Source organism: Danio rerio, chromosome 14, assembly GCF_049306965.1.
Source record: "Danio rerio strain Tuebingen ecotype United States chromosome 14, GRCz12tu, whole genome shotgun sequence".
Lineage (NCBI taxonomy): Eukaryota > Metazoa > Chordata > Actinopteri > Cypriniformes > Danionidae > Danio > Danio rerio.
In genome coordinates this window covers 50,194,804-50,217,372 of record NC_133189.1, presented here as the reverse complement: position 1 = coordinate 50,217,372, position 22,569 = coordinate 50,194,804, and the positions used below count along the sequence as shown (strand labels likewise).

The 22,569-nt window shown below is 37.4% G+C and overlaps 1 protein-coding gene across 1 annotated transcript; it reads left to right on the top strand.

Moving 5' to 3' along the window:
- The first annotated feature begins 423 nt into the window (after positions 1 to 423).
- scyl1 (SCY1-like, kinase-like 1) lies at positions 424 to 21,107 on the top strand. The gene is made up of 18 exons (XM_001332472.7): positions 424 to 585; positions 1,350 to 1,490; positions 3,311 to 3,433; positions 3,514 to 3,734; positions 5,443 to 5,533; positions 5,669 to 5,824; positions 6,894 to 7,052; positions 9,842 to 9,949; positions 10,079 to 10,192; positions 11,767 to 11,922; positions 12,028 to 12,216; positions 13,509 to 13,584; positions 13,702 to 13,896; positions 14,771 to 14,883; positions 15,421 to 15,501; positions 18,132 to 18,464; positions 18,807 to 18,885; positions 20,331 to 21,107. Exons 1-18 carry the CDS (start codon positions 478 to 480, stop codon positions 20,453 to 20,455), a joined length of 2,568 nt encoding a protein of 855 aa, XP_001332508.1. The 5' UTR covers positions 424 to 477; the 3' UTR covers positions 20,456 to 21,107.
- The last annotated feature ends 1,462 nt before the right edge of the window (positions 21,108 to 22,569 follow it).

Genomic DNA, 22,569 nt, shown 5'->3' with positions numbered 1-22,569 from the left:
TACGTCATTAAAACTGTTTGTAAAACAGAGGTATTGCTTGTGTTTCAGCAATGCATGACTTCTAAATGAAAGTGCAGCCTTGTTTAAGACCTCAGTCAGAGTTTGATATTGTGTGCATCTCAAAGACAAAAATATTACACTGTATTATTATTATTATTATTAGATAAAATGTTGAACATGAAACAGTTAAGAAACAAGAAAATGTAAAGTGAACGGCCAGAGCATCAAGTAAATATTTGAAGCATCCACACTATTACAATTAAATATATTCTAACCTAAAATAAAAGCTTGAGAAAACGTTTGAGGGATTATCTGCTCTCTATGTTACCTATAATAATAATATCAGCAAAAGGAGCAGTAGAAAAATGATGGTCACGTGACCATGTTTCGTGCATGGTCGGCGGCGGAGTCGGTGCGCCCTCTATTGGTTCGTTGTCCGTCCAACAGCAACACCGTGGGCTGGACTGACGGGGAAGGATGTGGTCCTTTTTCGCTCGGGATCCTATTAAAGACTTCAACTATGAATTATTACCCGAAAACCAAGAAAAATCAGGCATATGGACCCTTAGCCGGGGCAAGCGCAAGGTAAAATGACTTGACATACTAAAATAAAGCTAATAGTGTCGCAGCAGGCCGCTAAAGCCTCGGGCTAAAGTGCAGCTACATCCCGCTTAGCATCCCGCATCAGCGTGTGAACATAAAAGCCAAACGAGCAGCTTTAAAACACCCACGATTTGTAAAAAGGTTATATGTTTTAATATCCACGTATCACTACCTTCTGGGGCGTATTAGTTTGATAATGAAATTATTTATTACAGAAAATTAGATGTGTCATCCTTTCACCAGAGTACGTAACATTGCTGTGGCCACGTCAACAGAAAGCTGGTCACATCAAACTGCTGAATAATATTTACGTGACAGTCATATGTTTTCAGTTGTTTCTTTGTTTTCTGGTATTTGTTATCGATTGTTACATTGGTATTGCTCGTTTAATTATGTTTAATGGCAGAGGAAAGCGGCAGTGTTATTATTAGTGATTACTGTACACGTGTCCTGACAGGCCATATATTAATAACTGTACCCGATCATCATCATTTCATCTATCATATTAGCAACTGCATCTGATGGCATTTTACTAAACGTACCGATGCATCAGTAACTATAGATCATCTAATTAACAGAAGAGTGGCAGATCAGTAGAAAGGGATGTACATTGCAGACTTTATCAGTGTTTTTAAAGAATAGTAAACATATTCAGGACATTCTGGTTGTGCAGGTTTTTCTAAATTGCATTTTTCTTTTCAGATGAGTTGTATATCAACCTAATCTGTACCTTCCTTTTATTCCAGTCGACCGGTGAACCCGTGTCAGTCTTTGTGTATGAGGTTTCTCAAGGAACGGAAGAGCAGACACAGCTGGCTAAAGCAGCTTTCAAGCGCACAAAAACCCTCAGACATCCCAACATCCTGTCGTATGTAGATGGGCTGGAGGTAAGGATGTAATGTTGATTAAATTCACCTGTTTATCGGTGTAATGGTGAATCATATGGAGATTGTTCTCTTGAAACAATGTCTCACTCCTGATTATTCAGGTCCTTGTCAATAATAAATGGCTATTCTGAAATATTCTGCAATCCAAGAATAGAAAAAGAATAAATATTGGTCATTTTAGGGCCATTATAGTGCATAATCCTGTACACACACACACAGTAACTGAACTGACTCCTAAAAATCTATGGTGGTGACATCTAGTTTTTGGCGAGGCAGTGGCACAATAGGTAGTGCTGTCGCCTCACAGCAAGAAGGTCGCTGATTCGAACCTCGGCTCAGTTGGTGTTTCTGTGTGGAGTTTGCATGTTCTCCCTGCCTTCGTGTGGGTTTCCTCTGGGTGCTCCGGTTTCCCCCACAGTCCAAAGACATGCGGTACAGGTGAATTGGGTAGGCTAAATTGTCCATAGTGTATGAGTGTGGGTGTGGATGTTTCCCAGAGATGGGTTGCGGCTGGAAGGGCATCCGCTGCATAAAAACATGGTGAATAAGTTGGCGGTTCATTCTGCTGTGGCGACCCTGGATTAATAAAGGCACTTAGCCGACAAGAAAATGAATGAATGAATGACATCTAGTTTTTAATAACATTCATTCATTTTCCTTTGACTTCCCTTTATTCATTTTGCCACAGCCAAATGAACCCCCAACTTATCCATTATATGTTTTACACAGCGGATGCCCTTCCAACTGCAACCTAGTACTGGGAAGCATCCATACACGCTCATTCACACAAATACACTATGGGCAATTTAGCTTACCCAATTCACCTATAGCGCATGTGTTTGGACTGTTGGGGAAACCGAAGCACCTGGAGGAAACCCACACCAACATGGAGAGAACATGCAAACTCCACACAGAAATGCTAACTTACCCAGCTGGAACTCAAACCAGCGACCTTCTTGCTGTGAGGCGACAACCACTGAGCCACCGTGTAACCTTAATGATGTTATGTAAATATTTTTTATAGATTTTGTGGTATATATTGTGATTGGTATTTGCACCTTTAGTAACTCCATAAACTGGAAGTCTTTCTGAGCACAAGCAAAAAACCAAAAGGACATGTTTATGCCAGTGGCCTGTATTTGCTGTCATACAATGACTTCAGTAGGGAGCAAAGTTATTTGATCATTAAGGCTGAATGAAAGTATAGTTCCTACTAGAAAGAAGCAAGTCATTTTCCATCTGTGTAAGTAGTACACAACGTAACTACAGAAGAGTCAAACTTTAATTAGGAAAACTATTGAAACTCTTTGAGTCATTTTTGATGAAGATGTTAGTGGTCAAATCTGATTTGATGATCTATGCTGAGCTAAGCTAAAAGGGCTGCAGCCAGAACCGGGAATAGCTGAATGGATAAAAAAATTGTAACATTCACTGATTAAACTCGAGGGCTGTTATATAGTTAGCCTTTTTTTTAAACTGAAGTGTCATTGGCCACCAAACTTGTTCCTGGAGGGCCGGTGTCCTGTAGATTTTAGCTCCAACCCTAATCAAACACACCTGAACAAGCTAATCAAGGTCTTACTAGGTATACTTAAATCCAGGCAGGTGTGTAAAGGCAAGTTGGAGCTAAACCCTGCAGGGACACCAGCCCTACAGGACCGAGATTGGTGACCCCTGCTTTATATGTTCATGAGTGACATGACCTGTTCTTAAAGTGTGTACATGGCTTATGTTAGCAGGAGGTTTTACACAAAATTAAATGATAATTATCAACGATGCATTTTTAATTAATTCAACTGTGTTTTCCTGTTTGACATCAGACTGAGAAAAGCTTGTACATCGTCACAGAGCCGGTGACCCCGCTGGCTGCACACCTGAAGCTCCAGGCGGAGAAGGGTGGTGCGAGTGATTTAGAGGTGTCATGGGGCCTTCATCAGATTGTGGTAAGTTGTGAAGTAACCATGAAGTCTGAAATTATTAATTTGTCCGTCATTAATTATTAGAAAATGCATTTTTCTATCAGAAAGCGCTAAGCTTCTTGGTGAACGACTGCCATCTCAACCATAACAACTTGGGTATGTGGGCTGTCTTTGTGGACCGTGCTGGGGAATGGAAGCTTGGAGGGCTGGATCATGTGACCTCGGAGCAGGGAGACTCCATAACATTACCACCACCTAAAGTCATCAACCCTGACCTGGAGAGATATGACCCTCCAGAGAGCCCCAACAGTGGTGGAGAAAAATGGTAACTTTGTTCTTGGGGTTATGAATTTAGAAACCTGTTAGTTGGACCTCTTAAAAAAAAAAAAAAAAAAAAAAAAAATTATATATATATATATATATATATATATATATATATATATATATATATATATATATATATATATATATATATCACACCCCTGCACTGCCCTGCTCGTCACTTTCTTCTACAACTCCCCAACCCTCTTCACTTTCGACCGAGACCCTGTCCGCTACACCCCCAATCCCCCCCAATCTTCACTTCCGTCTGTGACACCTCTCTCTCCTCTGATAACATGCTGGATCCGTTACCCTGATCTGTTCCGGGACCTCACAATTTACAAATTAAGCACTGACTTATTGGAATAATATTTTTACACAATATCATACAGCCTTAGACTACATGCTTTTATATAAAGCCAAGAAAGTCGTTTTTTTATTACTCTTAAGCTTTTTGCACATTGACAGTAAAAAGCAATTAATACATATAATTAGAGATGAACGATATACCGGCATCCATATCGTTATTGGTCGAAAAATGCTATTTTTAATATCAACATTATCGATCCGATGTCTAAATTAGGCTGATATCTTTAAGGTGATGAATTACGTAATTGTACAGAACTGCCTGCCTCGCACATGCGTGGCCGGAACTTGTTCAGACTTCTCCAGGGCACAATAATGGATCTCTCATCACATTGTTTATTCCTTCAAAGTCCTTCCTTTCTTCATGTGGTATTGCTGTGCGTTAATAACTCAGTAAGTAACCATGTTCCTTAACATATGTATGATTAAGTGCCATTGTGTATTTTGCTTTAAAATCGGCTCAGGAAAAATATTACATGTGTACACGTGCTTAACAACTAGTTGGGTTGTTTGTAATCTAATATGATTATTTGTTATTATCAACACGTTGCTTGCCATGTGTTGTTGATGTAATATTATATTCAGTTTGACCTGAATTTTCATATTGATTGATCTGACAGCCTTCACAGGGGGGAGAGGGGTTCTCAACTCGCCACAGATTCTCTTTATATTATGCACTGTGTTTGTCTGCGCCCACAGTTGAGGGACAGTTGAGCGGTTTATCATAAACTTTTCCTCCTTTTTCCGACACCACATATTTGTACACATGTACATCACTGTAACATGTTTTTTTCAAGAACATTTGAGCTGGTTTCAGTCCTTAGCTCTTTCATTTTCATTTTATTTAAAATATATTTACTTGTTAACTAAATCCCATTTTGTTATTTAACCTATTATTTTTATGCAACAGTTAAGTTGCATGTTAATTTGCATTGAAGAAAAGGAAATAATTATTTTTTGCATTCTGATGTATGTCAAATCGTGAATATAGGTCTATGTAATCACCTTGCAATTTAGAAATTTTAGCTTTTCTGCTTTGAGCATACACTATTCAGTTCATAGGAGCAGTTCAATCTTTTATGAAGTTTGCTGTATAAAAATAGAACATTTTGAAATGTTTTTAATTATCGGCCCATACATATCGGCTGTTTGCCTCCAAGTTTGAAGAGTTACCGGTTATCGATATCGGCTAAAAAATCCATATCGGTGTATCCTTACATGTAATCTTTGTAAATTCCAGCTCAACCATTCACTGTAGAATTTTTATTGACCTTCACATAAAACTGAGAATGTTCAGGGAAATGCATATTTAATCAGTTTGAGCTCATTGTTGTGTATGATCTCAGGACAGGAGATGTGTGGCGTCTCGGTTGTCTCATTTGGGAAGTATTTAATGGATCTTTACCACGTGCCTCCTCGTTACGATCTCTAGGCAAGGTAACCGACCATTTTTCTTGGCATTAATTAGATGTACAATGAAAGCTTTCTTTCTTAGTTTCTTTTATGACATGCACAATAAAGTCTGTTTATCGTGAGAGTCTTTTAACACACTTGTTTATTTCTGGCTTACAGATTCCAAAGCAGTTGGTGCCGCATTACTGTGAGTTAGTGGGAGCAAACCCAAAGATTCGTCCCAACCCTGCCCGCTTCTTACTGAACTGCAGATCTCCTGGTGGATTCATGAACAACAGCTTTGTGGAGAGCTGCCTGTTTCTGGAAGAGATACAGGTATTTGTGGATTGATTTTACGCTGACTCTTTGTTGTGTTGTGTTATGCTACAGTTCAGAGGTTTGGGTATTGGTAAGATTTTTTTCAAAGCTGCATTTTTAGTATCATTACTTCAGTATTCACAGTGCTTAACCTTTTAGATGTACTGATTTGGTGCTCAATAAAGATTTCTCTTTGTTATTACTAAAGCAAAATTTATTTTTTGCTTAAATTTAGAGAAACAATACTTTTTAATAGATTCTTTGATAAAAAGAAAGATCAAAAGCACAGCAATTATTTGAAATTTATATGTATTTTGTAGCATAATGAACATCTCTACATTAACGAGCAAAAGTCAGTCCAAGGCATTCGAAAAATGTGGAGAAAATATTAAAAAGACATTATTGACATGGCTATTTATTAAAACTGCGGCAACACATTTCGTCAAACACTTGCTTTCATCTTTTTAATATTTTTTCCACATTTTTTGAGTACCTTGGATTGACTTTTGCCCTTTATCCTGACGAATTCCTCACCCTAAATGCATTGACACATTATTTAAGTTACTCCTAATCACTTTTTGTTTGTTTTTGGATCCCTACATTAACAATTGATTAATCTATTGCATCCCTGCTGATTCATAAAATTGTTAACAGTGTTGCTAGATTGAGCAGTTTCCCGCCCAGTTGGGTGGTTTTGAATTTGATTGTAAAAAATTACTTAGGTGGGTAGTGAAAATTTGGGCGGTTTTGCAACGCCGTGCCCGCCAGCCCTGGGCTTCACTTATAAACCTGTTATGATCTCCCAAAGTGATGCCATACCCCCGTTCTTCCCCACTCCTCAACTTAAAAACAGGTTATAATAGTCTCCAGATTTTTGGGTGGTTGTTTTTGGTTTTTAGCGAGTTTTAAATGAAATCACTCAGCTACATCTGGCAAAACTAGTTGTTAATTCAGTTTAAAAAATTGAAAAAAACTGAGAACGGAATAATTGAGGTATTATCATAATACTTTAAAAGTGTCAAAGCTGGTATTTCTAAGTTATTTTATATTTGGCTATATGAGTCACTTGTTTGTTTGTGTGTTGTAGATTAAAGAGCCTGCAGAGAAGCAGCAGTTTTTCCAGGACCTGAGTGAGAATCTCGACTCGTTTCCCGAGGACTTCTGCAAACATAAAGTGCTTCCTCAGCTGCTTACAGCTTTTGAGTTTGGCAATGCTGGTGCTGTCGTCCTCACACCACTGTTTAAGGTGATGCACTTTTTTTGTATTGCTTTGCATTAACACTTAAGGCTAATTTTTACTTCAGTGTCTTGTGATCTCTTTACCCCACAGCACATACCTTGCACTTAGCGATTGTGAGCATTTATACTTCTGCATTCTGTGTGTGCTGCTCTGGCAATAACACTTCCCTAGGGCTAGTAGGCAGTGGAGTTTCTGTGTGTTGACTTTATTTGACGGAATTTGGAATTTGCAATGCAAATGTGCGCAATGCTACTGTTGCAGAAGATCAAATTTACACTCTTTCAATGAAGAAAGAGGTGGGAACCACCAAACATTCAATAACTTTTATCATAAAAAAATAAACAAAAAAGTGTTGCTGCTTTGGCCCTGCTCACACTTGTCACCAATACCAAGTTGACCAATCATAGATTTTGTATTCTCAGTCTTTGCGACCTGTAGTTAAAATTTTTGAGAGGTTTGCATCGTGGTCTGTGTTATTGTATAGCAAAGGTTGCGCGAATGTGCTATGTCCGACTGCATGTACTCGAATTGGCCTTAACCTAGAGCTGGGCGATCTTGCAAAAAAAAAAAAAAATCATGATATTGTTTCATGTCATTCGATATTGAGAATTATTGAATATTGTTTAACAAATACATTTAGAAATATTAGGATTTTTTGTTATTTAACCACTTTATTTTAATTTACCAACATTCATTCATTTTCTTTTCGGTTTAGTCCCTTTATTAATCTGGGGTGGCCACAGCGGAATGAACCGCCAACTTATCCAGCATATGTTTTACGCAGCGGATGCCCTTCCAGCTGCAACCCATCACAATGAAATTTACCAACATTACTAAGGCAAATAGTTTTTATAGTCAAAAACAGATTATCTCATCTCTTTATTATAAAATAAACACAAGTGTTAAAGAGACTCTTAAACTTGTTAAATAAAATGTTAAAAGGTGTGTGCAATGGTAAACGTAGATCAAGATTTGTAATGTGTGAATAATAATGATACAGTAAACCTTAAACTCTGTAAACAAAACAAATTATGATAATCAAATCAAATCTCTCAAAAATTTTAACTAAAGGAACCAGCCATCATTGCTCAAATACTGCAACACAAATTGTGAAGTTGGATGACTACATTTCCCCCAATGCTAAAAATCTTTCAGACGGGAAGCTAGTGGCTAGGATGCACAAGAAAAGAAACCAAAAAGCCACTCTGGCGATATTCTAACTCTGTGTTCACACCAAACATGGAACGCGCGGATAAATGACGCTATCCGCGTGTAAATAGACACATAAACATTTGAGTTTACTCGCTTCATTCGCACGTCAAAATCTACTTCATTCGTGTTTCAAAGTCACTTTAGAACAGACATGGCCCATTCAATTCATGGGCCAGGCTTCTGTCTGCCCGGGGACTGTAGCTTTGTTGCTAAATGGCTAACAAGTATTTTATTGAGAGAATAACTGTGTTTATGTGCTTTATAAAGGCTGATGTGAACGCAGCATACATCTCCTCACTGCTGCTATATGGCACTTATATTCACAAGTGTTGTTATTCTGACCTGAAGTGTAAAGCGAGAGCGCGTTGTTTCCTTTACCATTTTCTATGGCGTCTCTCATAATTAGGCGACCATCAACTGTTTTCTCGGGGGTTGACAAATGGAGAAATCATAGCTGCCGCTCTGATGCAAGTTTCAGGAGAAAAGTACAGAGCACTGCAGTTTTAGGGTGCGCTGTGTTTGTCTGAGGTAATTAGTCTGCCGTTATTACTAAAATGTGTATATTCCATACAAAGTGTGGGACAGATTGGTTAGTTCTACTTGCATGAATCGTGGTGCGCTCGTGCAATTTGGAAAAATGTAGATGTTTTTTTACTAGGTGTACCTGGAAAATGCGCGAGCGTCACGTGCACTGTTTGCACACCATCGTGCAAGTCGTGTGCCTCCATTGGAAATTACAAGCTTACCTCCTAAGCTTATTGGAATTTTTTCCAACTTTTTTAAAATCGTTATGTTACGCTCCCACTTAAATCTAGAGGCAAAACACACCTAGGAACGAACAAATGAAAGAAGAGGGGAGAGGACCGCTTCCAGACCCAGAATCAACAGTCAACACCTTCATAATATTCTGATCACCATCAGGCAACCATTGTTTTATTGTGTGATCAAATAGAATAATGTATCTATTTTAAAGAAACAATACAAAACAAAAATAATACCTCAGGATATAAGGGTCCAAAATAACAAACAAAACAACCAATAACTAATTTAAGACAAACTAACTTACCTAACAAATTAAACATTCCCAAAAGAAAGAAAATACATATTACTTCCCTTTCTCCCTGCCTACCCACCAAAACAGGAGAAAAAGGTTTTAAAATAACAAAAGACACTCCACACCTTACTCATACCAGCAACTTAGTTCACATTATAAACATGAAACCACTAGAAGTCAGAAGCCCCAGGTATCTGGGACTGGAGCAGCTCAAGTGGGACATGTCGTCTCCCCTCTCCCTTGCCTTCTGGTCGGTTGCAGCCAGTCTTTATAGCTCAGTTGATTAGCTGCGCAAATTAGACTCAGGTGGCATCAATCTGTAAACAAAAGAAATCAGGAAACAGAAAACTGCAATATATAGAAACAAAAATAAAACAGTCACAGGACATAACAGTTATTGAAAATGGTTTCCGGTCAATAAATACCGATACCCAACCCTGCCCCTTACTCATGTTGTACTTTATTCATAACACCTCAGTTGATCAACAGCGGGTTGCTTTAATAAAATTCTGATATTTCTGTGTGTTAGGTAGGGAAGTATCTGTCAGCTGAGGAGTACCAGCAGAAAATCATCCCAGTCATAGTAAAGATGTTCTCCTCTACTGACCGTGCCATGAGGATACGACTGCTGCAGCAGGTATACACCAATTCACTCCTTTAACTGTTTTTTATAATGTATTTGTTGAGATTTAATCATTCAAAAATCTCTCTCAAACACTTCTCAGTTTTCAATGTATTCTTATTTATTTGTCTCTGATTTGGTCAGATGGAGCAGTTTATTCAGTATTTGAATGAAGCAGCAGTTAACTCACAGATTTTTCCACACGTGGTTCACGGTTTCACAGACACCAACCCTGCTATCCGAGAGCAGACTGTAAAGGTATTTAAATGCTTCATAATCTCCCCATTCTGGTGTTTTACTAGGCCTGTCACAATAATTAAAATATCGACTTATCGCACAACACATGGACATGACCTCAATCATATTTGGTGATGCAATACATATTGCCCATACATGAAAACCAATTCTAGCAACATTTTAGCTGATTGTGCAACATCTCTATCGGAGGTGTCAGTGTGGTTAAAAAGACACAAAATCTTTATAGTATATTTTCATGTGGGTTCCTGACAACTCAAAAAAGATCTGGTAGCAGATGTCGCAGCTTCTGTTTCTTTTTACTAGAGCTGCACGATTCTGGCTAAAATGAGAATCGCAATTTTTTTTTTGCTTAAAATAAAGACCTCGATTTTCTCACAATTCTGTTGATGTAAAATAAAGGTATGGTAAAAACAGGCATATGGCACAACATCGATAATAATATGTGTAGGTCTACTGGTTTCTATAAATAATTCTATTCTACTTATAATAATTCTGATGTTGAATTATTATGTTTGAGATATATGCTTGCAATCTGTCATATTAGACAATTTTATTCACTGGTAAAATCAGACATTTGCAATTATCAGATTATATTCAACAATATATAGGCTAGAGTACTTATACTAACATTGTAAACATTTATTTTCAATGGCAACTGTGTGTTCACTATGAAAGAAAAAACATATCAAACGCTTGTCGTAATCATAACTCTAAAATGCGATATGATCATTTAAATGAAGTGCACACTTTCGGTGTGCTTGTTTATACTTTGCGCGTGGCTCCCAAACGATCACTCTGTGCCACAAACTGAATATTATTTGCAACTGTATTACCTGTTACTAGCAACATATGCAGGTTTTGTTCACTAAAGTAGACAGCGCCCTCTCTGTGATAACAGCTCACGGTCAGCAGCTCATGTCATGTGTGATTTCCCGATCGCGAAAACATCGTTATATTAAGACAAAAATGACATTTTTTGGCGAATTATACCTTATAAATACAGTATGTGACTCATTCAACATCATTTGGAGGTGTCAATGTCACTGAGCAACGTGTGTGAAACAATGAAAAGACTCGTGCAACCGCCTTTTCTTCTCTCCTGAACTTGAAAATATGATTGACAAAATTGTAGAAATGCTGGATTAAGATCGTCTAGGGGGTCGAATCGAGATTGCGATCTTTTAACTATTAATTGTGCAGCTCTACTTTTTACCTTGCAATTTTTTGTTATCATTTATTATTATTTAAGAATAAAATATTATTTGTTTTTTGGAAGAGTGTACTTGCATTGTGATTATATTATATTGTCATTCTGGCATTATATAATTGCATAAAATGGTCTTAAAATGACAATAATATAATTTACCGCAATATATTTTGGTGCAATTATATCTTACAGCAAAATATAGATGTTCTGACAGGTCTAGTTTTAACACTTAATCATTGTTACTGATAGTGGTGTGTATTAACATATATACCTTTAGTAATTTGCGTTTAAGTTCATAAACATTCTTTGGAATCGAACCCATGACTTTCTAATGTAAATGTGTTTTTCAATTCTCTTGCACTTATAGTCCATGCTTCTGTTGGCACCTAAACTGAATGAGACCAATTTAAATCAAGAGTTGATGCGTCACTTTGCACGACTGCAAGCCCGGGATGATCAGGGCCCCATCCGCTGCAACACCACTGTTTGCCTGGGCAAAATTGCCCCCTACCTCAATGCTGGGGTAATTACTACTCTCAGTCCATAATGCACTATGTATTTATAAAACTTCTCTTCTCACAATGAGCATCTTGTGGTTGGCTTTTCCCATGCTGTTATTTGTTTTCAGATGCGCCAGCGTGTATTAATCTCAGCATTCTCGCGGGCAACTAAAGACCCATTTCCGGCCTCACGTGCAGCAGGTGTGCTGGGATTCGCAGCCACCCATCAGTACTACAGTGTAGCTGAAAGCGCCAATCGTATCCTTCCCACACTTTGCACACTGACTGTGGACCCAGACAAAAACGTCAGAGATCAGGTAACCAAAAACATGATGCAAAATTGAGACCCATTATCCATTTACCACATTTTTCAGAACACAAGTCATGTTTTTTATCATCTAAAATCATGCAACTTCGATTCTGTAAAGATTTGCGTGATGCATTTAACATCAAGCAAGCAAAATATTTGGATTGATGCTATTTGAGTGATGCTTAAGTTTTTAAAGCACATTTAATATAAGCAGATAGTTTCCGTTTCACCTTAAAATTGCTTGAACTTGGCATTTAAAATATATTTTATTTTATTTTTTTATGATTAAAATATATATTTTATATATTTTATATTTTATTTATTTTTATTATGATTCCGCTGTAATTTTTCATAGTGGTTTATTGTTTTTTCTCCTCTGAATACTGTGAAACTTACAGAAATTGTCATAGTTATGGGAAGTGAAATGAATGTTTATTATGTTGTAAATTATTATTATTTGTTTATATAGCACATTTTGTGCACAATTCAAATGGTTATTCAAAGTGCTTTTTATAAACAGGAATAAAAGAGACAAGTATGAGAAATCAAAAACAATAATAAAAATGATTAAAAACAGATTAAAATGTGTTAAAACAGGTTTTAAAGGAATGAAAAAAAAAAGAAAGACATAATAGTGCGATCTGTCGGGTGTAACACAGTGCTCATTTAGTAAAGGCACAGCTAAACAGATGTGTTTTCAGTCTTAATTTGAATCTACCTAATGTTGGAGCACATCTGATCAATTTTAGTAGCTGATTCCACCAGCGGGGTGTGTAATAGCTAAAGGCGGATTCACCCTGCTTTGACTGAACTCTTGGAATTTCTCATTTATGTGATCTTCATGATCTGAGAGATCTGTTAGGTTTGTGTTCAGTGAGCATATCTGTAATGTATTGAGGTTCTAGGTCATTTAGTAATTTTTAGACAAGTAATAATATTTTAAAATCTATTCTGGATGTAACTGGGATCCAGTGTAAAGACCTGAGGACAGGAAAGATGTGCTCTGATTTTCTGGTTCTGGTCAGAATCCTGACCGCAGCGTTCTGGATGAGCTGCAACTGTCTGACTGTCTTTTTGAGAAGGCCAGTGAGGAGTTCATTACAGTAATCCACCCTGGTGCTGATAAAAGCATGAACAAGTTTCTCTAAGTCCTCAATGAAAACAAAGCATCTAATTCTTGCAATGTTTTTAAGATGATAGTATGCTAAAAAAGGTGCTTGTATTCTGGAAAGTGTGCTGTATATTGTGTAGTTTGAGTATGTGAAACAGACAATTTCTATTGTATTTCTGGTCCTGCAGGCATTCAAAGCCATTAAAAGCTTCCTCAGTAAACTAGAAACAGTTTCAGAAGACCCTTCAAAACTAACGGAAATAGGTATGACTTTTGTAAAAGTGTGTTACACTCAAAAATGAACCACTTAGGGTATCCAAAATGTTGATCATTATATAATTATTGATCATTACAATATAATTATATATGGTTTAAATGCAGAGAAGGATGTTACGGCGGCTGGACAGACAGGAGGGTCGGCTGCTACATGGGCAGGATGGGCGGTAACGGGTGTTTCATCTCTTACCTCTAAACTCATCCGAAACGCTCCGGCTGGTTCGGAGGCACCATCTGCTGAAAACACGTCCAGCCCACAACCTGCTGCCGGATCAGTTAACACAAACACTGCAGACAAAGGTGAGTAACAAGGCAGTGTTAGGGCCAATAAGTCATATCTTACTTTACCTGACTTCCAGCAAGTCATGGAATTTATTGAATTTTTGAAGTTCTATTCCAGACATTGGAAGTCAGAGAATTTGTATGTATTTTTTGTCCATGTCATCGCATATCAGAGATTTCTGTTTGTTGCTTTAAATTTGAGCTTTCACTTATCAAAATGTAATTTTTCTATAAAACTTTTTTTTTTTCAATGCATGTGGATGGTCAGGCTATTTTTCAGTTTTATTTTATTAATTTCATGCTCAACCAGAAGTCAGAAGCAGTCACCAGACTAAACCTTTTAATTAAGGCTAAGATGTCAGGATGATATACATTTTAGGAGCTTTGGCTTCAGAAGGACCACCTCAAAAACTGGGTGATAAAAATTAGACAGCTACTATCGAGCTATCAAATATGGGAGAGGGAGCACTGCAAAATCTGATGTAAATTATCCATTGTTGTTCTCATAGTGGCTATTATAATTTTCTAAATTTATCTTCAAGCTAACATAATTTTAATATTATGCAAAGCACAACAGCTGCCAGTTTTTCTATTTATTATAGATCAGGGAGCTTTTTAGTTCATGGCAGTCAATAAGAAATCATGGAGTTTTACATTTGGCTTTGAGTGGGAACCCTGACCTGCCAATTTCTGATGTCTTTAGAAAGTGTAAATCTGTTTTAATAGATTGACCAAATTGATTTCATTTACATGTTTTTGTTGCTTGGATTACTTCTGTGCTCATTTGTGAGTGGCTTCTGATTAAAGCATATGCCTAATGATTAAGTGTAAATGTAGATTAGGTTTATGAGCCATTCCCAATACAAACTAGAGAAAGTATTTTTGTTTTTAGCTGAAGAAATGAAGACACAAACTTCCAGTGGGATCAAATCGGAAACCTCGAATGAGGAAACAGGGGATACAGATGGAGACCGATGGGATGAGGAAGATTGGGGAAGCCTTGAGGTGACTGCTGATCATTCAAGTTATCCAAAAATGGTAAAGTCTAGATCGGATATGCGGCCGGCCGGAAGTGCGATATGCACATTAATAAAGCAGGATTTTTTAATGACACTGTATAACAATAATTAATATTTACAGTACTTATAATATTACAGTACTGTGATGGTTGGGTTGGGGGTAGGCGTTAAAAAATACATTTTATTGGGTAATTTAATAGATAACATAACTAATACTCGGTACAACAACTGTTTTTACATTACTGTGACAGTTGGGTTTAGGGTTGGGGTGGGGGTAGACGTTAATAAAATACAACAAATATGAAATTTAATAAATAATAGAAATATTTATGGTTAACTTCCGGCTGCAAATGTATCCGCTCTAGCAACAACCTCCAAAAATCTTTAGTCTTTTGTTTAAATACTTGACTTTTTGTGGGACTAAAAGTTATATATGAATATAATAAGTTATATATTATGTTATTTAGCTTAAACATGATTTACAGAGTAATTTGAATAATTGCCTGTGTCTGTTTTTCCACAGGACCCAGAGAAAGTGCAAACAGATCCAGATGACTGGCAGTCTAACTGGTCGTCAGTGTCTTCAACACAGAAGAAAAGCAATGTAGGCGATTTCCATTAGTATGGCTTATTTAATACAAGGGTATCATTATCCCGATTTGATTAGTGCTATGTCTTATGTAAATATTTAAGACCCATATTCTCTATCCTTAACTATAATTACTGAAATAAAAACACAAAACAGTCATAGTCAACATTAGAGCTTCTCTCTTAATATGTAAATGATCTATTCTTAAATTTGCATGCATTGCAATATAACACCAATAAATGTAAAAGAAAAGATGTTTATTTATATCTCTCTTCACAAATGATTTTATTAGGCTTTTCTTGAGGTCACTTCATTTTGAAATTTATTTTTTTAAAATCTTTTTCTCAGTGAATATAGGCAATGTATTTTGATGAATTTAAACAAAACATCTGTTTAATAAATCAATTTATTAAAATAATATTTTAGTCACCAAACATATTGAGAAATTGAAAAATAATACAAGTAAATTCAAGCAAAATATTGCAAAAATAAATATGACTAACAAAATTTCAACTAAATTAAAAAAAATTTTGCTTCTTGACTTTTTTTTCTTTTTTTTTTTTAATTTGTATTCATTGTTTTTCTATAACATATACATTTGGCTGTACTAGTTTTTAGACCATTATCGTAAGTTATTTTGTTACTTCAGATTTGGTTTCAGTACTGACTAATCTAATGTATAAGCACAAATATAATATTGCATAGCTTCCTATTAAAATATGAATTTAAAAGAGAGATTTGTGAGGGGTGTACTTGTATATGCTGAGCACTGTATACACACACGCACACACAAACACATAAATTTTTTTCTCTATTTCTGTGTATATAATTATATGTTTAAATATATTGTATAAAATATTTGTTCATAGTTGTATTATATATAAATATGTAAATATATTTGAGTATTTTTGTATTTCATGTACAGTATGTGTGTTTTTACTCGTATACACATAAATATACACAGCATACCTAAATATGTTATGTAAATACACATTTTTGTCTAGGATGTGATTAACCATTTGACAACATTAGTATTTAGGTAAAATATATAAACACGTTTATGTAAGTAAAATGTAAATAGATCGAATCACAGGCTCAACAATCTGCTGAAATTGGTGCAGTCAAATTTTGTGAACCTACTGCCTCATTTTAGACAGTTCAGTATTGCTTCGTTATTTATTTCTTTTGAGAAAGAGGGAGACATTAACTACGCCTCCATCCACTTATTTCGGATATGCGCATAAAATAATGGTTGATGGACATGCCAAGATGCGCATCAATTTTGAAAATGCGCAAAAATCATATACGCATAACTCAGTGGGATAAAGTTTTATTCTATAAGAAAAGATGTGCATAAACTAGGATGGAAACACTTTAACTGAACAAATTCCAGTATGCGCATTAAAAAGTCATGTGATTTATTTTTATTTTTTTAAGCAGATCATGTGATGATAAAAAGGTGTGTGAATGGATAAACCAGCAGACTGAGCACATAGTAAAACATCTGAAATGTTGTTTTGGTCATTCTAAAACGTCTTAACCATTTCAGTATTAAGTCCCGTGCACACCAAGACGTTTTTTTGCTCGCGTTTTCCGTCAACGTTTAACGCCTCATGACTAAATAAATGGCATCAATGTGATCGTGCACACCAACGCGCAAAACGCCAGGCGCAAAAGCGGCATTTTAAAAAAAACGCCTCATGCTCGTTTTTCCGTTTTGACGCATGGCGTCAAAACCTTCTCCACCAATCAGGTTGGCACTTTTGTTCACGTGCACGGAGCTGCTGAAGTTACCTTAAACAGCACTTGGAGGCGCTCAAGCGCAAAACTGTCAATGCGAGCGCACATCGAAGATGCCCAGAGACGATATGAATGTGGAGCTGTTTATTGCGCTGTGAACAGTAATAATTTCTTCATCAATAGAGCTGGAGCTGCTACTTGAACCATTCATGCTTGTTCGAGTCACCAGTAACTTAAACAACAAGCATGTGAACTTCTTCTCTTCCTCTTCTTCTGTGTTATAAGCGGGTGTCAGAAGCTTATAGTTGTGCAGCGCCATATAACGTCAAAAGAGTGATTTAGCATACTCTTCTGCTTGGCGCCAGTGAAAAGCGCTTGGGTTTGAACGCTGAAAAACGTCTCGTAAAACGCTGACGATAAATCAAACTCAAAACGTTCCAGTGTGTAGGAGCCTTTAGTGTTATTATATTATTAATCACCTCCAGAACTGTCAAAGAGTGCCTGTGCTCTGCGTCTCACACCTTCAAACACCACCACGCATTCATTGCGTATCAGCATCGTCTTCTGAGGCGTAAGTAATTTATTAAATACAGAAAAGATTCACGCAGCTTCTCCTACTACAGCAAACCCAGCGTCAGTCAATCTGGAATTGACGATTTTGTTTTCTTTGACTCGTTGGATTGAAACGGTGCTTTATTCAGACGTCGTGCGATATGTCAGTTTGCGCATAAAGTTTGCATTCTTGGATAGAAACATAGCTAGTAACTCATTTCACTTTATCATGCACTTTTACAACCTTTTACATTCACACATCACTTTATCATACACCACATGAAATGTAATATCCCTAAGAGCACGAATGGGCGCAGTAATAGAGCTGATATCCTCATCTGATCTTCCTACAGGTAGGCCGAAAGTCCTCAGAGGCGGTGAAGAAGCAGAGTTCTGACTGGAGCTCTGGCTGGGATGCAGACGACAGCTGGTCCAATGAGAAAGATGCAGATGGTCAGGGTCAAAGTTCACCTGCTGATGAGGGCTGGGGAAACGACTGGGATGAAGACGGGACTCTGGCCGAGAGTTTCGCACCAACACCTCGAATTAAATCATCAGCCGCTACAAAGAGTGCCAGCTCTGCACAGGATGGGGTTCGACTGGCCAGCGATTACAACTGGGACGGAATGGAAGGAAAGTCCACAACATCTGATCTGCTGTCCAGTGTGTCTCAGCGAAGTGCTACGGTAAGCCTATGCTAATGGGGTATATGAACATGGACTTTCATTTTCAGTCAGCCAGCCCAAACACTTCTGGTGAACTGTCACTGTTGAAAAAAACGAAGTTGATGTGGGTCATTTTCAGAGTCGCTGTTACTCCCCGAAAACACTGATGTCATGTGAAAAAGTCACTGCTAGTTATTAGATTTCATCTTAACAATATCACCATCAACAAAACCATCTTTAGGATGTGATAATAGGTCTCATAGGTTTTGTATTTTTAGGCATTGTTGTTCATTTGTAGAAATGTATCTGAAATTTGTGTGTGTGTGTGTGCGTGCGTGCGTGTGTGTGCGTTTTTGTCCACAGAAGTCTGACGGCTGGGACGCAGACAGTGCAGGAGACTGGGGAACAGAAGACAACTGGGAGTCACTGGATGGAGAGCAAGGTCAGAGACGTCATTTCACTTTCTTACATCATTATACATTTAAATAAGAAAAGATCACAATGCAGAGACATACTGAAATGGAAAAACACAACATTTATAGCGTACGTTAGTGGGATTTTTAAATGTATTATTTATCCATAGTTTGTAATATTTTATAGTAATATTTTATTTGCTTTGCACTATAAATGTGTTTTCAACATATTTTATATCACAAATTACAAGTGTTCAATAAAAGTTTGTATTTACATTAAGGCTGGGTGATGTTTTTTTCGATTAATTCGAATTTACGTTTTAAGACGATTTAATTTTATATTAAACCGAGATGTCGCAATTTTTCTTATATAAAAATATTAGATTCATTATAAATGCACCAATGCGTCTTGGTTCACTCTCTGTATGAAGCAGGTCGCACACCAGAAGCGCTGCTCGGCGAAGCGCCGCGGCATGCATTTTAGAATTCTGAACATAGGTTTCTATCAGGGTACACACACCGGCGCCGCCGACTTGCAGACGACTCAGAACGCAGTTCATATTTCAGCCGTGCCATAAAGCGCCATCTGATTAGTTTCATGTTAAATATCATGTGAATGTGCGCGTCTGTTGTGTGATACTTTAAACTGTCATGTTCGCGGCGTGTCGCGGTGCCTCTGGTGTGTGACCTGCTTCACAGCCTGTCTGGGTTTCAATCATGGTAGTGACGGACTGAACACAGACTGGACAGCCTAATTTAACCCAATGCATGAAGTTGTGGGCATGCATCGCTGAGCTGGTGCAAAAACAACAAATACAAACATTTAAGTGTTGTGTTAAATTGTGTATTTTTCTTTTGTTAATACCTTTGCATCAAACGCGCTTTGGTCCACTCTCTCACACTACTGCAGCACTGCCTGATGAGGGGATTTACATTCAGACGAATGCAACAAGTAAAATCCTACATGACTTCATGCTTTACTAAGTCACGTCTGTGTGGATTGTCAAGACATATTCCCTTATCAAGTCAATAAACTCGATCTCAACATGTATGAAGGACGTAAAAATCTGCCATGTGAAAAACCGCGCTGATCTTTTGGTTTGAACACGAGCAGAGGTGAGCAGGTGTAGCAGTGAAAATGAAAGTACCCGCCCCCATGACGTCAAATCGCGGACCTAGTTAAAACCCAGACAGGCAGTCAGGCAGCATAATACAGAGAGTTGTGCAAAGCGCATCAAATAATCGGTATTTAAAAGGGGGAAAAAAGAAAAATATAATAAATATATTATTTTGTATTAGACACACATCTGCTGAGAAAAATCTGTCAATGATGGAAAATATTCGGTTAACGCGACATCTGATATATACATATACCCCATGTTATGTCATTTTAATCATACATTATTTTGATTTTGAGGTCTAATGCAATAGGAAACAGCTGTCCAGACAACCTTGCTTTCCTTTGCTTTCTCAGGTTTAAGTAAAGCAGAACTGGCGAAGAAGAAACGAGAAGAGCGACGGAAGGAGCTGGAGGCCAAACGGGCCGAGCGCAAGGCAGCCAAGGGACCTCTAAAACTGGGCGCACGCAAACTGGACTGAGCACTGGAGGTACAGCAGATCATTGACCATGAAAAGATGGTTTTAAAGAAACATTCCGTGACGGAGGAGCCCGAACACACCATAAACTATGATATTCCTTTACCCTCCTCACAGTACGCCATTTTTTATATCACACAATATCATAGTTTACTGAGTGTGCATGAACTCACTGGTTTGAGAAGCGCTAGGAGGAGAGGGAAATAAGAATGTTATAATCGTAGATCTCTTTATATGTATGTATAATGATTAAATATGGACCGTTTACTTTCCCAAAATGTGGATTTGAGGCTCGTGATCATGGATGGGACGATGCCATTAATATTGCATGTATAAACAGATGAATATTTTCAAAACAAAGGATCCATTGGACTGAAGACGCGGCGTATTTTTCTTGGTTTGCCATACGACGGGATGTTTTTGTTTTTTCTGGTTTGTGCCTTCTCTTTCGTTCCTAGTAGGCGGTACTGCTTATGTTGTCAAATAAACAAATCAACAGAGGATTTTTTTTATTATTAAGCTAATGACAGTCAATGAGATCTGGTGCAATATTTTCAGACGGAGCGGTTCATGTACTGTATCTACAAACACACACACATGTAAAATCCAGCATCATATATGTATGATAATAAAGAGGAGAGTCTGTCTTTGTAAATGTGCTGTACTCAAGACTGTTTCTCAGATTTATTTTTCCAGCACATGGTGACAAAGGTCTCATTGAACTCGCTGAAACACCCAGTGCCGCTTTCCAAAAATACAGAACGGGAGATGTGTACGTGCCATTGTTATTTTGGCATCAAGTAAGTATTGTTTTTTTATGAATATATCTGAGGTCTCATGCAATAAAATATCTGTTGCATATTAAATATACAGCTGAAGTCAAATGTGAAATGTACATTAAGCAGAACATTTAAAACATACATACATTTTTTGTCTTTGCCATTGTTGGAAATATGAGAACCCAGGCCAGGAGACTCGTTACAAGCTGAACTCTTTATTGAGATGTGTTGGTTGTTCTGCAGTCAAGCAGCATTTTCAAAAAGTCTTAAGGCCCGTGCACACCGAGACTTTTTTTGCTCGCGTTTTCCGTCAACGTTAAACACCTTGTGACTAAATAAAGGGCGTCAATGTGATCGAGCACACCAACGTGCAAAAGAGGCGCAAAAACGTCATTTTTAAAAAACGGCTCAAGGCTCGTACACACTGGGACGCTTTTCTTCTGCGTTTATCGTCAGCGTTTTTCAAGTTGTTTTTTTCGGATTCAAACCCAAGCGATTTTCACTGGCGTCGAGCAGAAGAGTTTGCAAAATCACTTGTTAACGTTAGATGGCGCTAAACAACTTTAAGGACACTTGCTTGAAACACAGAAGAGCACAAAGTTGACACGCTTGTTGTTATGAATGGTTCAAGCAGCAGCTCTAACTCTAGTGATGAAGAAATGATTATTGTTCACCAGAGCAATAAGCAGCTCCACGTTCATATCGCCTCTGGGCATCTTGTTCAGTGTGCGCTCACATTGACAGTTTTGAGCTTGAGCGCATCCAAGTGCTGTTTACTGTAACTTCAGCAGCTCCGTGCACGTGAACAAAACACGAGCAAAAAAAAAACGAGCATGCCGCTGTTCACCTGGCGTTTTGGTGTGCATGATCACATTAGCGCTCTTTATTTAGTCACGAGGCGTTAAACGTTTACGGAAAACATGAGCAAAAAACATCTCTGTGTGCAAGGCCTTTTATGCAGTTTTTTTTTTTTTTGACGCGCCATGTCAAAACTCTTCAAACACTCATTATTTCTTAAAACAGGACAATATTTTTGCTTGCCTAGAAAATGCTTCTTGGTTTAAGAATTTTTAGATATTTGGACTAAAAATTAAACAAAAAAAACTAGGAAAGAACGCATTTTTGCAATGAAGTATGTTTTTTTTATCACATGGTATTAAAAATATAATAATAATCACAAACAGGGTTGCCAAATCCTTAGGTAGTAGTAGGAGAAGCAATTTTCGCAGTGTATATAAATAGCATACAAATCTTAATAATTTTTTCAGCCCATAAATACAACTGCCACTATTTGAAGGACACACATGTACACATTTTTCTTTCATCAAAATACTGGTT

What these genes read in the sequence shown, in the direction of transcription:
- scyl1 (XM_001332472.7), top strand. Translation starts at nt 478, where the DNA reads ATGTGGTCCTTTTTCGCTCGGGATCCTATTAAAGACTTCAACTATGAA. An exon ending in AACAGTGGTGGAGAAAAATG is followed by an intron (nt 3,735 to 5,442) that starts GTAACTTTGTTC and finishes GTATGATCTCAG; the next exon opens with GACAGGAGATGTGTGGCGTC. An exon ending in TCCTCACACCACTGTTTAAG is followed by an intron (nt 7,053 to 9,841) that starts GTGATGCACTTT and finishes TCTGTGTGTTAG; the next exon opens with GTAGGGAAGTATCTGTCAGC.